Below are 15,659 nucleotides of genomic sequence, written 5' to 3' on the forward strand. Positions count from 1 at the left end.
GTCAGCACCAGTTTGCTGCCCCGGTTCACCCTAGTAGCCGAGACCCTCCATGCACTCCCCCACACTGACCAATGGTAACCTTTCACCAACAGAGCTCCGACTGGGGAGATCGTGTGAGACGCTTGATTGGCGGAGATTCTCAGACTGGTGAGGTGGCAGACTGGGACGCGTGCCTATTGGCTGCGGCCTGGTCAGTGGGCGGAGTCACTGACAATGAACGCGCTCCTGACACATGTTTACATTGAGAGGAGAAGAATGGAGCCGGACATGATCTCAAAACACTCAGCAAAGTTCAAATTAAGTCGACATTGCGAAGAGGGCTACTTTGTCATGTGAGTGTAATTCATTCATCCGCATGTTCGCTAGTTTGTATGACTTTGACCACTTTATCACCGTTGTGTGATTACAGCTAACGTAAATGAACGGACTGAAAGTATTTCCAAGCGGATCACCTTGCTTATAATGCATACAATCTAACTTTACGCTTCAAACATGGCGTTTTTCTGTGTAATATTCAGCAATTAATCATTTACTCAATTCAAGCCCGTTTGTTTGCTTTGTTAGAATGACTTTTTCCACTTTAGCAGGAGTGTCATTTAATGTTTAAATGGACGAGAAATGATTTTGGACTGAATTGTAAAAAGATGTTTCAATCAAAGTCTCTTTCCACTTTAAATGAAACATTTTTCCACATGCTATATATGGTGCACGGATAATCTAATCTACAGGTGTCAGGTTCGGGAAACTATTTACACTCAAGGCCAAGTTACTTATATCCCGCCATAATTTGATGTGGTCTAATTGTATGTCTATTTAATGTTTAATTCTAAAACATGCAAGGAAATTACAATCTGGCTTCATTTTTTTAATAATAATTCGAGGATTTTAAAAATAAATTATTTGAACAATAGTTGAACAAGCTCTTTTATTGCTATTGACTCCCAATTTAAAGTCAATAATCCACCAATTTATTGTGTGTAGTAGGCCTAATAAATAATAGGATGAGGTAATTGCGCTTTTATATGGCTTCACAGTTAGAAGAGTTTATTGAGGAAAACCATGACTACAAGTTTTGAGTTTTATATTAAAAGCATTGCTTTTTTTTTTTTTTTGCAGACGATGCCTCCCATGATAGAAGAAAAGAAAACCGTTTACACAGCGGAGTGACATGTGATATCATTGACATATCAAACATGCAAAAAAGATTGATAAAGTTCCTTTGTTCCACTCAAGCGGCTTCTTGACTAAGACAACTTTTATCTGAAAGGGCAAAGTGTGACAGTCTCCTCTAGGATATGACCAGTGCCCTCCTGCAGATTTCCTAATTTTAGTAGCCTTTCCACATTATGGCGTCCAAAGTGTCACCTGTGTCGCGTGCCATTTTCACGCCCTCGCCACCTCCACCTCTGGACTTCGCCCTGGGTGCCCTGGCCTGCTGCGCTGCCTGTGTCTTCACCAACCCTTTAGAGGTGGTCAAGACCCGACTGCAGCTTCAGGGCGAGCTACGTGCACGGGGTACCTACCACAGGCACTACCGCGGGGTCCTCCAGGCTCTTTGGGTGGTGGGCCGCACAGACGGGCTTCGGGGCCTTCAGAAGGGCCTTTCCGTCGGCTTGATCTACCAGGGGGTGATGAACGGCGTGAGGCTGGGTTGCTATTCCTACTGTGAAGCTGTGGGCATCACGTCGTACCATGGAGGAAGTGTCCTTTCAGGTGCTGGGGCCGGTGCGCTTGGTGCATTTATTGCCTCTCCTGCCTACCTGGTGAGCTAAGGAACTTTCTTTCCCTTCAGATACTTTATATGAACGTTGGTCATTGTGTCGCTGTGCTGCTGTGTTGAAATGTGACACAAATAGGTCACCGAATCTCAATCGTCCTCTGATGTTTCTCAGACACAACAATAGCAACAACATGTTAATTAACAGCCAAAGGTCAGGTCAGTCAAGATTAAAAAGTTTTGGTTTTTTTTAAGTTTATTTGACATATAACCACGTGTCTCAATGATTAAGTCCCTAAAATTGTTCTTTGATGATGATTTTGTTTCGAGTGAATCCTCTCAACGTTTTTACTGTAATTGGTAAGAAAAGGAAGGAAATCGCCACCGTGATTTAAAACTTCACTCATGTAACTTTCCAGCTCATCTCTACTGCATCCTCGGCTGACACTGACAACAGCCCGACATTTTTAAGTGTGTGAATTTAAACTCAAATAATGTAAATCAAAGAAACTTCATCATTTAGTTTTATGACACAGGCAGGCGGACAATTGCCTGCATTTGCCTAATAGTAAGTCCGCCCCTGCTTTTGTAATCCAAAAGTGATTCAGTTATGAAACATGTTTCGACCAAGCAGAACCTTCTTCTGGTCCAGTACTATTCCATCCTCCTTGTTTGTTACAATGAAATAGTTTAGCTTCAAATGTTTGTTTTTTTGTATTCTCAGTGCTGTGCCACACTTGTAATTCTCGTTGAATATGACCATTCACAAGTGACGTGACGCTATTTAGTTAACTGACACATGGTCATGGCTATACTCTCCAGTGTCAAAGTGATGGCAGCTGGCCACTATAGAATAGTCAGTAAAAATACAATTGAATGTAGTACAACTGCTTCAACCAAGATTCCAGCAGTCAATTAGTGTTACTTTGTACCATGGAAGATGATGAGTGTTCTGTGGCAATTGCTGTATTATGCAGGAGGCTTCAGGGTACTCTCCATGCAAACTGGTCATTCTTCCTGAACACATTATGTAATGCTGTTTATTAAGGAACAAGGAAGAGGAGTTCATCCACAGTGGTGAACAAAAATCATGGACCAAACTGGGTCAAATGCTGTGACCGAAACAATGACCCAAGACAAAACAAAAAATGTTACCATCATTAGGCCTCAGAACAAGTTAGAATCTTAGTCATCACAAATGTGGACAAGAAGACAAGCATGCATGTAAATGAACGTCCTTTATCTATTTTTATTCAAGCAACTTTAAGGCAACATGCATTTTTTTGGAACCCGTTCCTGCTTAACAGCCAAAACAACATATTGTACACAAACTATGAAAGCACAAAAGATTGGCTTGTGTGGACACCACGCTACTGGAATTACCGAGCATGTTTTTCTGCTTGCCGGCCATTTGGCATTTGCACCATCATGGAAAAAGAGCACAGTAGGATGACATGTTGTGATATCTAGGTTGCTATATTTATATAGGTGCTTTATATATAGCCTGCCCGTTGCTTCAACCCTCACACTGTGCTGGTATGCATGACGAGTTGGAGAGCATATGTAATGTAAAGCACACATGCTCTGACTCCCAACAATATCCATCAATCTTGACAAAGTGGTTTATCCTTAGGCAAGTTGGAGTGAATTTTAAGTTCAAACAAGGAGTCGGTGTTGGCACAAAACTTGACGGCTTCTGATAGAAGGCAAAAAAATGTTAGTAAAAACTTACTAAAATTAGTTAATCATGGGCACTTTAAATAGTAGCGAGTGTGTGTTGACTCCATTTTTACATGAGTTTGAATGTGATTGTTTAATTTTGAGGGCAGCCACATCATGGTTAATAAGAGGGTGTGCACATTACAACATTATTTCTGTTGTTTATTTTTGCTTGCCTTCTTGAAATGTTTGTTGAAAAAAAATATGTTTGGAAATAATTGACTGAATCTTGCTTTTATTTATTTGTATGACAAAAACTTGCCATTTGAACTGAGGTGTGTCGAATTTTAGTCACGGCATCTATGTCGAGTCGTGAGAAAAAGTTCTGGAATTTGTTGTTTCTCTAAATACATTTTTTGTTTTCAAAACAGAAAATTAAACAAGCCTTATCAAAGAAAAAATGTTTTAATTAAATGTCCTCAAAATTTGCAAAATACGGTACATTGATATATTCTTAATCTAAATCTATTTATAAAAGTGAATAAAAGCTGATGTTTTCTGTCTCCTTTGTAGGTGAAGACACATCTGCAAGCTCAAACAGTAGAAGCCATAGCAGTGGGTCATCAGCATAACCATGTGGTATGATCAACATATTCAAGTATCCAATTCCACTGTCTTTCAATAGCCAGCTTTACATGGAGCCATGCGTTTTTATTAGATTAATATTTTTCTTATTAGAAACCACATGGCATTTGGGGCACTACAATGGATTAATGACGTTTTCCATTCATTTCAGTTTCATTACAAACCTGGTCAGGGAATTAATTGATTATGAATTACAGACTCTAAATTGTCCATGGATGTGAGAATGACAATACTGTGTTAGATTTTAGTCGTCGGTATGTGCATTTTACTCATCTATTGTATGACTTTTTCTTTTATTCCAGGGTGTGTCTGATGCCTTTGTTACCATCTATAGAAAAGAGGGTTTGATTGGACTCTGGAGGGGTGTGAATGGGGCCGTGCCTCGCGTCATGGTTGGCTCAGCTGCTCAACTGGCAACTTTCACCTCGGCCAAGGAGTGGGTGTTGCATTCCCAGGTACAGTAGTCGCCGCTATAAACAGTTGCCATTTTCGGGTACATGTCATTGAGCAGCTGCAGCAAACCGTTCCCATTTTGCCCTCGCAGTGGTTTAGTCCGGGTGCCAACTGGCTTGTGGCTTTAATCGCGGCCAGCATCAGTGGGGTTGCTGTGGCCGTCACCATGACACCCTTTGATGTCATTAGTACGCGGCTCTACAACCAACCAGTGGATGAGTTTCACAGGGTGGGTTGAAGGTTTGACATTTACAATATAATGTCTGAGTTCAAATACAAGCCATTCTTGGATGACGGCGTATCGCATGTGCGCCACTTCCGACGTCACTCTAAAGCTCAATTTCCTGTTCTTTTGTCATCATCTCACTTTTCTTTACCACCGTTGGTACCCTTCTGGTGACACAAAAAAAAAATCAAAACAATCGGTCAACTTTATAGATATTCAGCTTTGGAGATCCGACTGTATTTGTGAGGTTCTGTTCAAACTTAAGCTTTAATTGATGTTTTCTTTCTCTCTCAATGTTCCACTTAGGGGCGTCTCTACAATGGTTTTTCGGATTGTATGCTGAAAGTGTGCCAAGGTGAAGGCCTGCTCGGCCTGTACAAAGGGATGGGCCCAGTGTTTCTGCGTTTGGCTCCACACACAGTCCTCAGCATGCTATTCTGGGATCTGATGAGGCAACATGCTGTGAAAAACAAGCACACTCAAGGGCAGGGTTGAATCCACCCAGAATACATGCAGAAAACATTGCAATATTGTCCGAACTATGAACTTGTAACTCCTTTACTGTAAAGGAGAACAACTGTCCCAGGGAGGATGGTAAGAAGGATGAGCAAACAACTACTCGACCAACAATGGACAATGAACGCTGCTCGGACAAGAAGCCCCTGTCAAATGTTTGAAGTTTGATAGTGTGTTTAGTGGCTGTTATAAATGTTAATAAGCAAGTTGTAATGCAGTTATGGAAATTACAAAATATACAAATTATTCATATCCTGGCCAAATTTGGTCTTAAGTTTTTTTTTGTAGAATGGGCATCTTTTGGCTGGGAATTGCAAAGTATCAGATGACTTATAGACCCTGTAAAGTGAATTCATAAATTGCATCTGAATAATTACACATTTCATGATAATTGCTGACAACTTGTTTAAAGAACGAGAAGCATGTTTAATCACTTGTGGAAAATTGTAAAAAAATAAATAAAAATAACTTGACTTGAAAGCCAGCCTGTGGACAGGGGCTTCACCCCCTAGAGGAAAAGCCCGTCTCGGACTCGTGGGTTCTATTCCAGCCACCTTAGTGTGAAGGTGGATATATTTGCACACTTGTGTGTAGACAAAAGAAAATGCATTTTACAGGTTGTAGAAGTGTTATTTGCTTGACTGTTGAGTTGGGGCATGGGTTTAAGCTCCTTTAGCAGACACGCTCATAGCGTTCAAGAATGCGGAGAAAGGCTTGATTTTTCACGATATTGAAGCCTCATTTTAAATCTTTTTTTTTTCAACCAGTCAAATTTATCAGGGTTGTTGTCAAATTTACATGGGATACTTTATTTTCGGTTTACTTTGAAGATAATTGCTAATAATAATATTTTCATCATTTTAAAATTCAGTGATTAATATTTTTAGGAAATAATTGTTTTTGACAAGATCTTGTTAATTTCTTGCATAATTATAATGAAATCTAACCTCAAGTCTAATAGGATTATCAACTATGCATTAAGAACGTTGGGTATGAGTGTTTATCAACATTTGTTACACTTTGTTTCTAAAGCACATTTATAAATATAATAGTTGCTTGAACAGCTAATGACCTTGTCTGTACTCAAAGAGACGTGATTTTTGTATCAACTGACACTTTACGTGTGTTCTACATCTGATTGCCATGGTAGTGTTGATGATGTTTTATATCTCTTGTGGAGGCCTTTTTTAACAAATGTACATAGTATCAGAAATAATCAATTGATCATTCAATTCATGTTTTTGTTGAAAGATTTCATCTGTACTACATTGTAGATTAAACATTATTTTTGCGTGACACAGTCTTGAGTCTGTGATTCCTCCCATTTGCTCTTCGGGGGGTTTTATTTGAGGGGATTTTCAAACTCTTTCATCAAGCAGTGATTACATTTACAATCACCATCAAATCACTTTTGACCTTTGGAACTCTGCGTCAGACTCAGTAGTGTTCGCCATGATCAGCAGCCACGAGGGAGATCCACTTAATCTTTAGCCAGAGGCTTGGCTTACAGGAATCCACCATAAACAGGCGTGGAGTTTGTCAGACTCATGTCGTCGTGTTTGCCGTGATAATACATAAAAAAAAAAAAATGTTTCTCCCCTTCTCTCGGATCCTGGAGATCCTTCCTATGGAATCCAATCCTTTTGACTGCTTTTTTCAAGGTGAGTTGATAGCTAGGGGGATTATTCTGACACTCATGTTTTATTGATAATGTAAAAACTTGATCTGGATGTGTGTGCGTGTTTTATAGGTGTTGTAGCTGCCTGTGGAATATCGGTGCTGTGCAGCCTGATGAGAGTCTACTATTTCACTCAAATGTGCAGGTGAGGTTTTTGCAATAGAAAATGTTCATGATTGTACACCAGGGATGTCCAAACTACTGCCTGGGGCCTTTTGCAACCTGTCATCTGTTTATAGTGGCCTGTGGTATGTACTAAAAGGAAAAACTGACATGCAATGCCTGCATTGTAATACTTGATTTATACACTGGGTGGCACGGCAGCAGTACAGACGAAGGAATTTGCATCATCTTCACTTCCCTGTTTTCCACCAATCACGTCATTTGTACTTCAGAAAAAAATATATGCTGATGGTTTCACATGACTTAAATGAAATACAAAAAAAAGATGTACAGTACACTGTTGAAGCATTATACTATTGCCTAGCCAACCTGTAGCTACTCTAATGGATCGGTTTTGGTGTGTTAAATTAATTAACAGGGAAGAATGACAAGGTGGCCCTTGAATCTATTTTTGCAGCCCTTGGAGGAAAAAGTTTGGACACTCCTGCTGTATATGGTCAGATGGAGCAAAGTTATATCCTTCCACATCTTTCTGAGCAGTGATTCTGAAACAGAGGGCAAAGAGAATACACCATCATCAAAAAGCCCCGTCAGCGCCAATTGGCGATCATTCGTCCACTTCTGGGCTTTGACTGGACTCCTGTCTTTGGTTGGCCCTCGGGTTTCTTCTCTGATAGTTCTGGAATTTTCCCTGCGAGCCGTCGCTGCCTGGATATCAGCACGACTGGTGAGTCAAGACAGAGAAACAGATACTGTATCCCCATTTAAGTGATTCCTAATATGCTTTGTCACACAGGATGCTGGTGGCAGAGGCCTCGGACTGATCCTCATCCAGAGCCACTTTTCCCTGGGTTGCAGCATCACCTGTACTCTGTACTTTCTCCATCAGGGAGCACCACACAGCTCCATAAGCTTGTTCCTGGCTGCCGCCTTCAGTTGGGCGCTAGCAGGCTGTGGCAACTCTCTGTGGAGTCACGTGGCCCGACTCTACCCATTGCACAGTACGGAACGCTACTGTGGGTGGTGCATCATCCTCCTGTCCTCAGGATACATGCTACTGGCCTTTCTGCAGAGACTGGTCATCTTGGTCTTTGCGGTGGCAGTGGTGGCCTCCTTCGCCACAGTTTATGACCACTTCCTTTCCCAGAAGGAGGCACTCAAGTTTTGGACTCCCCTCACACTTTGTTACACAATGCTGGTGGTCTATAATCAAGGTGGGAATTAGTAAAGAACGGTTTCACTCTTTTAGAACAGGGTATTCAAATTTTACCTCCAGGGGAGATTTTTGGGCAAGGCGAGGCTTATAACCTCCAAGTGAACATAATTCTTAGCGTTTTTTAACATTTCAACGTAATTATTTTAGACCTGTGCAATAGATCAATTGCATTTTTCCATCCACTAACAATATGGCTGCGAACAGAGAGGTGCAACGTTACCAATTTGGCAATTTGGTCACTGAATAAAATATATTAACCTTCCACTCAGGAAAGTAGCTCGGAAACAAACAACATGAGCAATATCATTTTCGGAAAGTGTTCCACGAAAAGAAATGTGCCTGGTGGAAGTCAATGCAAGAGCTAAGCCCGAGAGGAGTAAATGGTTTAGTAATTTGTTCAACTTGCAATTTTTAAAACTATTTTTTTACAAAATTATGTTGTGACCAACAGACACCCAGGAGTCCCCCGTGCCACCGTTTGATACCCGTTCTTTTTGAAAGGCGAAATTCACATTTCCTTTCATTTTACCTAGAGGATCAAAAACGTCAGATGGGCGCAGACGCCCTGCTGCACACTGTCGTGCTGCGACTGGGGGCCCTGCTGGTGCTGATGCTGACAATGGGAAACTGGTCCGACGTCCTCCACGTCCTCGTCACTTTCCTGGGAGAAGCCGTCTGCCTCCTGTTCTCTCAAGACTTGCTGCAGCTTGCTTTAAAGGTCTGAGTGAAAAAGCTCTCATTAGTATGGTGCAATCATTGCAATCTACTGTATTTATCTCCTAAACAGGGCTTCAAAAGGCTTCATTACAGCAGTTCATAGTTTTTAACTCTCAAATTAGAAGTGCAATAAAAATTGGCCCATGACCTATTTTGGGGCCCAACCCTTAAATGTAGGGAAATTGTGACCAACACAGTAATTAACATAATGTTTGATTAATTAATAAGGACGAATGCTGCTGAATTGATTGCTAAATAACACTGCTTTTTTTTTTTTTAAACCAGAGTTGCAAGTTAATTTTACCAGGTGGTGATTTTTTTTTTTGCACTCATTCCGAATCTGCCCTAGTTTTATTATTATTATTATTATTATTATTATTATTATTATTATTATTATTATTATTATTATTATTATTATTATTATTATTATTAAATAAGTCATTCCTTAATATGGACATATCTCCTTTTTATAGGAAGAAGAGGACACCAATATGACCAAATATGGACAAAGCTCCAGTTATAGAAAGAGAGAACGTACAAGTAACTCATCATCAAAAAGCAGATGATGACCAAAGTCTATTTCCAATACAACTTATCATGTTTAATATAAATTAAAAGACTTATGACCACATTATTGACCGTTTCTGATTTGTACTTAATATCAGTTATCATGACAAAAAGTAAGTTTACTTTTGCTACTGTTGCTATTTGTGGATCCATTTATGCAGTTTTCAAAACACCCATGTGTCCATCCATCCATTTTCTTCTGTGCTCAAAACATGACCAGAGGCAGACAAATTACTTTTAATCCAGAGTATGCGACTTTGGGGGACAATAATCACACATCTTGAAAGTGCTGTGTTAAAAGTAACCCAATTTGGGTGAAATACCTGACTCAGCACTGGGTCCAAAAGAGACACATCCAATGCTGGGTTCCCCAGCCTCTCAACTCCAATCTTCAACCCAATCTGCTGGGTCAAAATAATGAACCCAACCTCAGGTAAAAGAGACCCAATCTACTGAAAATACATACCTACCTAGCGAGTGGATTAGGAAAGTCAATCATCTTTTTTTTTTTTGCGTGCAGATTATGTTCTGCTCGGTATGTGCATGAACAAAATAGACATGCCACAACAAGTGCTAGTACCATGTCAAATTTAAAATATTGTGTAATGAGGAGAAGAAGACAAGAGCCACAGTATAAAATTAGGTGATGCAGGAAAATGATCTAGAGTTACTGGAAAAGGCCTGGGGACGTGCCAAGAGATAGCATAAGGATGTGGGAACCTTATCGTATATTTTATGACATTAGCGCTCATAAAAAGGTGGGTGTATTGCCCAAGCATTGCCATACTTTCCGTTTAAGTACATCCATATGAGGCATATTGGCTCTTTTTTTCCGCCGCAGACCGGTTCATACAAGTCCATAACTTTTGCAAACCGGCAACCTGGCAGGGGGGCGTTGATGCTCGCTACATATTGTGCAGAGCGGGCTTCGTACAAGGCCTGTGTTTTACTCACTTGAATGTGGATTCATTAGACTGTCACAAGACGGTAAATTATGTCAATTTTGATGCCAAGTTGACATTGTTTAAGATAACAAAAACATCTTAAACAATGTCTACTTGGCATCAAAAGAAACTTTGGATGACAAAGACTTGCATCAACGTGGCATAAATTACCGAATGACACTTAATGACATCTGTCATAAGGATTCATTCATGTTCATGACAGGTGTCATGTCATGATTATGACAGTTTTATGACAGTGTAATAGACCCACATTCAAATTAAGTGTTACTAATTATATTTTAGCCTTGAATAATGAATAAACCAGAAGTACTGCTAGTTTTTATTTTGTCTAAAGTGTACTGATCCATAGCCCGGTGATTGAGGACCACTGATCTGATGATAACACAGAGCTAAATTGATCACATCATGCCTTGCAACTTACAGGTGAGCAATCCAGTCAGCTGGCATAGGCTCCGGCTTTTCCCCTGATTTTGAATCAGATAGCCAGTACAAACGGACACCCTGACAAGTACATCCTATTTTCTCTAAGACTGACAGTTTACCTTTTACGGTAAGTACGGAAGTGATGTTTCCAGCCAGAGAGAGAAAAGGAGGAGGCGTGCATAGACAAGAGTGCAGGTAAGAAATAAAGGGAGTGGCCTTCTGTCGATATAATCACCCTCTTCAGAGTGAAGTCCAGTAAGAGGAATCGAGAAGTAACGCAGTGAGTGCTGTTAGAACGCAGACAAAGGAAGCGAGCAGAGAACTACATTACTTCACCTCTCAGGTAATTATCGCTGCCTGATTTTTATTTATTCATGTATTTATTTATTTTCTGTAAATTGTAATATGGAGCGCTTAAAATGTCAGTTGTTAAATGACATTGTGGCAGTTCTTCCCCATCTGTCAATGGCAACTATTGATCCAATTAGACACAGCAGTTTCTAATTCAAGTTTATTCAAACAATCGAGTGACAGACAGTGGTGAAAAGTAAGAAAGTACAAATACTTAAACTGTAGTGAAGTTTGTCGCATCTGTACTTTATGAGAGATCCATACAAATAAAATTGACTTTTTTCAACCTCCGCAGATGACGCAATCTAAAAATGACGACGAATCATTAAAATAGATTGCGATAACGTCAGCTGCAGTCGAGATGATAATTGAGATTGTGAGGTCTGAAAGTTGGGAAAAACAAGGACTGCAGTGACAAGGAGGAATGGAAACCAGGGAGCATTAATAAAAATGGCAATAGGTTCCCGAAAAGCAAGACATTCGACGTACATTTAAAGTCCTCGTAAAGTCAAAATAAGTGTTGTTTCCAACCTTCTCAAATTTAAATGAAGATTAGCAAGTATATAAAAAAAGAAAAAAAGAGCTTTAAAAATTGTGAAAAATCATAATCCTTAAATGTTTGAGCCACGGAAATAGAATATATCACACTCAGTAGGAGAAGCTAGCCACCAGCTAGCATGCAAGCTAACAGGCAAAAAGAATGTATAACTTAATAATTATTTGCAATTGCACTGCAAAACCAATGACGCTAATGAATGCGCTCAACTTCTTATACAGTAGGGGAGGTAGGATATACACGTAATGTCCCAAAAAATCAGGAAAAGTGAAATTGTTCAAAAACAGCTCAACGATATATTACCACAATTTGGTACTTCATAGGACGCTCTCTGCTCATGTTTTAAATAATTATTTTTTTTTTTATAATTGTCTCAGAATCATATTTATAGGATTTTAAAGAGATTGATGGAAGACGGAACTATTAGTTTTTTTTTCCATCGTGCAGTATTGCATTAATTTAGAGTAAAAAAATATTTTTACATGTTGCATAAGTTCATTTAATGGTCTGAACTTACTTACTGATCTTACTTTTCCTTACAATAAGTATACATACTTGAACTTAAATACAGTGTGTGAGTACTTTTGTCACCTCTGCACCGATCTGTTCGCGGAATTGAACTTGAAAAAAAACACAGCAGACAAAAACTCCTGACCCTCACTGCTAACATTTTAATATGATCATTATTTACATTTCAGTGTATTATTAGTTTTGATTCATAAAGACATCTCATCGTCAGCACATTTAATACCAGTTGCTCACTCTGAACATCATGCTGACCATGAATGTGTTTTTCCATAGCCATGGCGTCAGAAGATTCAAGCAGGAAAGTGTCCACCGTCTTCATCACCTTGGCCACTCCTCACCAAGCCAAGGCCAAGCCACACGGTGGCAATAAAAAGGGCTGGGTGCATGCAGGGCCTTCCCAAAGGAACTCAGGATCATACAGCTCCGCAACTGAAGAGCTTTCCAAAAGGCCCTCGTGGTCTGAGAGCCGTGCGTCTGTTCAGTCGGGAGACAACGTGGGAATGTTGTGGGAAAATGACAACAGAGGTATTGCAGGTATTTATGACATTCCATGATGTCTCAGATGTGTTCTGGACAGAATAAGGCTTCGGCGCTCCTAAATTATTCCCATAAAATCTGAAGCATGCAATGGATGAAGATGAGGAATTAAAAATCATATGGATCTGGTTGATTAAATGACTGACAGAAAACATTTGTCTTTAACCTTTCAGGTTCAACGGATGTCTTCTCTCCTCCTCCTCTCCCTTCTTCTTCTCCCCCTCTTCCTCCTGCTCCTTCTCCTCCCTCTGCTCGACTTTCATATGCTCCGGTTCCACTGCCCACACCGTCACCTCCTCCTGCCCAGAAACCTGTCTCGCGGCCTCCAACTTCGACCCAGCCGCCCCCTCCCAACAAAGAGGTAAACGTTCCCGTTATATGACGAACATTTCATGGATACATTAGTCAAAAAGTAGGCAGAGCATAGATACGTTACCCAACATTTGTAAACGTGGTTAACTGAAAAAAAATATTGAGCTGAATTGACTAAATTTTATTTTGTCACGTGGTTGCAGAAAATAGAATAATTTGGACCTGGTTACATTTTCTAAGTAGATAGTTGAAGAAGATAGTGAATGTAGAGTTAATACCAAAAACTTTTTTTCACTTCATTTGGTTCTAATCATCAAACAAAATACCAAGGAGGAAAGCCTTTTTGTAATACTGCGGTAAACAATACGGAGTTTCCTTTGCAAATAAAAAACATTCCATGGCATTCATGTCTGGATTAGATGAGGAATTACTCGTTCCATCAATACAGAGATGACGTGAGTGCAACAAAACCTGTTCAAATATTACAACAGCTCTCAGCATGTTGCAACACGGTTTTGCACTCAAAATAATAAGCAACTCTAGTTCAATCAGTACTGAGCAGAAAGTGTACAACAGTTATTGTTGCCACTTTGATTTTTATGTAACCTAACGTGTGCTTTGCGTTTAAGGTGGTAAAACAAGCAGGATCTAGTGGGACCGATACAAATAAACAGGCAAATGGGATCCAGAAAGTTCATCTCAGTGAGAGCAGAGGTAACATTTTCCCGACCTCTATTAACATCTCTCAAGCTTTGATGATGCTTAGCTAAACCGCTTATTAATTTGCCTGTTATGCAGGCTTGTGCGGATTCTGTCGGAAGCCCATATCATTTTCGGAACCATGTTCAACCGCTTTGAAGAGGATTTACCATAAAGGCTGCTTCAGATGCCGGACTTGCAATAGCCCTCTGGCTGGAAAAATGTTCTACCACAAAGCAGACATCCCCGAATGTGAAGCGTGCTATGAGGTAAAGACAAGTCTTCAGTACATACAGTACGTACGGTTTAATGTGTACTGTTCAAAATTTTGCTTAAGAAGTGTGATGTGGTTGGGAGGCCTGCAGGACTCTTCTGGAATAGTTGCTTTCCATGTACAAAAAGTATTTTTTCATTCATGCAGAATGGTCTCGAACGTTGCTGGTCATGTGGCGAAAGAATCAGAGAGCGAACGCTTCGAGCACTCCAGCGAGTGTATCATCCAACTTGTTTTACGTGCGTAACATGTAAAGAGCCACTCGAAGGTTTCATGCAGGCAGACTCTGGTGAGGTCTACTGCCATCTGGACTACAGCAGGTGTGACAAGAAGAAGAGCCAAATACGGTTCACATTTTCCCAGTTAGGCTTTGGACTTTCCTTGTCTAATGTCTCCTTTTGATTTCTATTCATGAAGGAAGTTTGCTAAGACGTGCAGTGTCTGCCACAGGCTAATCATAGCCAGTGACGGGAGTTTGCCAGAGCATATTGAAAGCGATGGACGTATCTTCCATGAAGACTGCTACAGATGTGAGGTATTGGCAGTATTAGAATGCAAAGTTCATTCAAACGTGTGCGTTGCCAAGCTGGAGTCAATTCAGATTTTTTTTTTTCTTCAGGTTTGTAACTTCAAGTTCTCTCTGGAGAAAGACGAGCATGGTTGCTATTCTGTGCATGGGAAAAGGCTTTGTCTCCCCTGTAGCCAAAATAATTGAGAAACGACGAAGATTATAGCGCTAGCCTCACTGTCAACAAACAACAAACCAACGCCAGAGAAGTGATGGAAGACTACATACATTTGGACAAAATTATTTCAATGTTTACTTTGTTTATTAGCCAAACTGGTAGCGCGTAAAAGGTTATTTGTGAGAATCGCAGAGTAAATAATTGTAAGCAATAATACAAAGATTGGCCGATCATTTAGTTATTCAAATTTAGTTGTTTAATGTTTAAACAGGCAGTATGTATTTACTATGTAGTAAAACATTTATTCATTGGTTGTTTAATCACCCAGTCGGGAGAATACACTGATTCACATCCTATTGTAAAATCAAAATCACCTTAAAGTACTTGAACATTAGATAGCTATAATGTCAATATTTTGATGCTTGTGTATACTGTAAGAGAAAATTGGATACATCTCAATTTATTTTGAAGAATGCATATACAATGAAATCATCATCATTTTATACTGTGAAGTTTCTATTCAACAGGGGGAATCATGTCGCAATTTGTTATGTAATCAAGTTTGTATTAAAACTGTATGTTTGGGTACTTCTTTTTCCTTTCTTTCAGTATGACTGTAACAAATATTATATCCACTGCACACACATTTGACAAAAATGTATTCACAATATTGCTTATGTAGTTGAATGTGAACCTGTCTGGTTGCACTTCATGTCGATCCACTCAAAAAGACAGCAACTGTTGACATAAATTACACAAATTGCTTGCTTTTTTTTGTGCTCACTAACCAACAATGACAATGATTTATATT

General features: G+C 39.7%; 3 protein-coding genes across 5 annotated transcripts; all 3 read left to right on the top strand.

Annotated features, from left to right (window-relative positions):
- Nucleotides 1–140: 140 nt before the first annotated feature.
- On the top strand, nt 141–6,512 carry slc25a34 (solute carrier family 25 member 34). Its single transcript, XM_088309180.1, has 6 exons — nt 141–332; nt 1,117–1,763; nt 3,950–4,015; nt 4,324–4,476; nt 4,566–4,703; nt 5,007–6,512. Exons 2-6 carry the CDS (start codon nt 1,347–1,349, stop codon nt 5,193–5,195), a joined length of 963 nt encoding a protein of 320 aa, XP_088165306.1. The 5' UTR covers nt 141–332; nt 1,117–1,346; the 3' UTR covers nt 5,196–6,512.
- Nucleotides 6,513–6,671: 159 nt separating this feature from the next.
- On the top strand, nt 6,672–9,581 carry LOC148327489 (transmembrane protein 82-like). Its single transcript, XM_088309641.1, has 6 exons — nt 6,672–6,877; nt 6,967–7,039; nt 7,558–7,744; nt 7,814–8,231; nt 8,767–8,951; nt 9,424–9,581. The coding sequence occupies exons 1-6, from the start codon at nt 6,805–6,807 to the stop codon at nt 9,514–9,516; spliced, it is 1,029 nt and encodes a 342-aa protein (XP_088165767.1). The 5' UTR covers nt 6,672–6,804; the 3' UTR covers nt 9,517–9,581.
- A 1,582-nt stretch (nt 9,582–11,163) lies between these two features.
- fblim1 (filamin binding LIM protein 1) lies at nt 11,164–15,380 on the top strand. Of its 3 annotated transcripts, none has more exons than XM_088309622.1 (8): nt 11,164–11,248; nt 12,614–12,874; nt 13,051–13,238; nt 13,819–13,903; nt 13,988–14,157; nt 14,310–14,482; nt 14,580–14,697; nt 14,782–15,380. In XM_088309622.1, exons 2-8 carry the CDS (start codon nt 12,616–12,618, stop codon nt 14,875–14,877), a joined length of 1,089 nt encoding a protein of 362 aa, XP_088165748.1. In that variant the 5' UTR covers nt 11,164–11,248; nt 12,614–12,615; the 3' UTR covers nt 14,878–15,380. The 3 variants fall into 3 exon arrangements, with proteins under 3 accessions (XP_088165748.1, XP_088165750.1, XP_088165749.1); XM_088309624.1 differs by having other exon boundaries at nt 14,580–14,692; XM_088309623.1 differs by having other exon boundaries at nt 12,614–12,865.
- The last annotated feature ends 279 nt before the right edge of the window (nt 15,381–15,659 follow it).

The sequence above is a fragment of the Idiotropiscis lumnitzeri genome, chromosome 11 (genome assembly GCF_059441095.1).
Source record: "Idiotropiscis lumnitzeri isolate Australia: NSW breed Sydney's pygmy pipehorse chromosome 11, RoL_Ilum_1.0, whole genome shotgun sequence".
NCBI lineage: Eukaryota > Metazoa > Chordata > Actinopteri > Syngnathiformes > Syngnathidae > Idiotropiscis > Idiotropiscis lumnitzeri.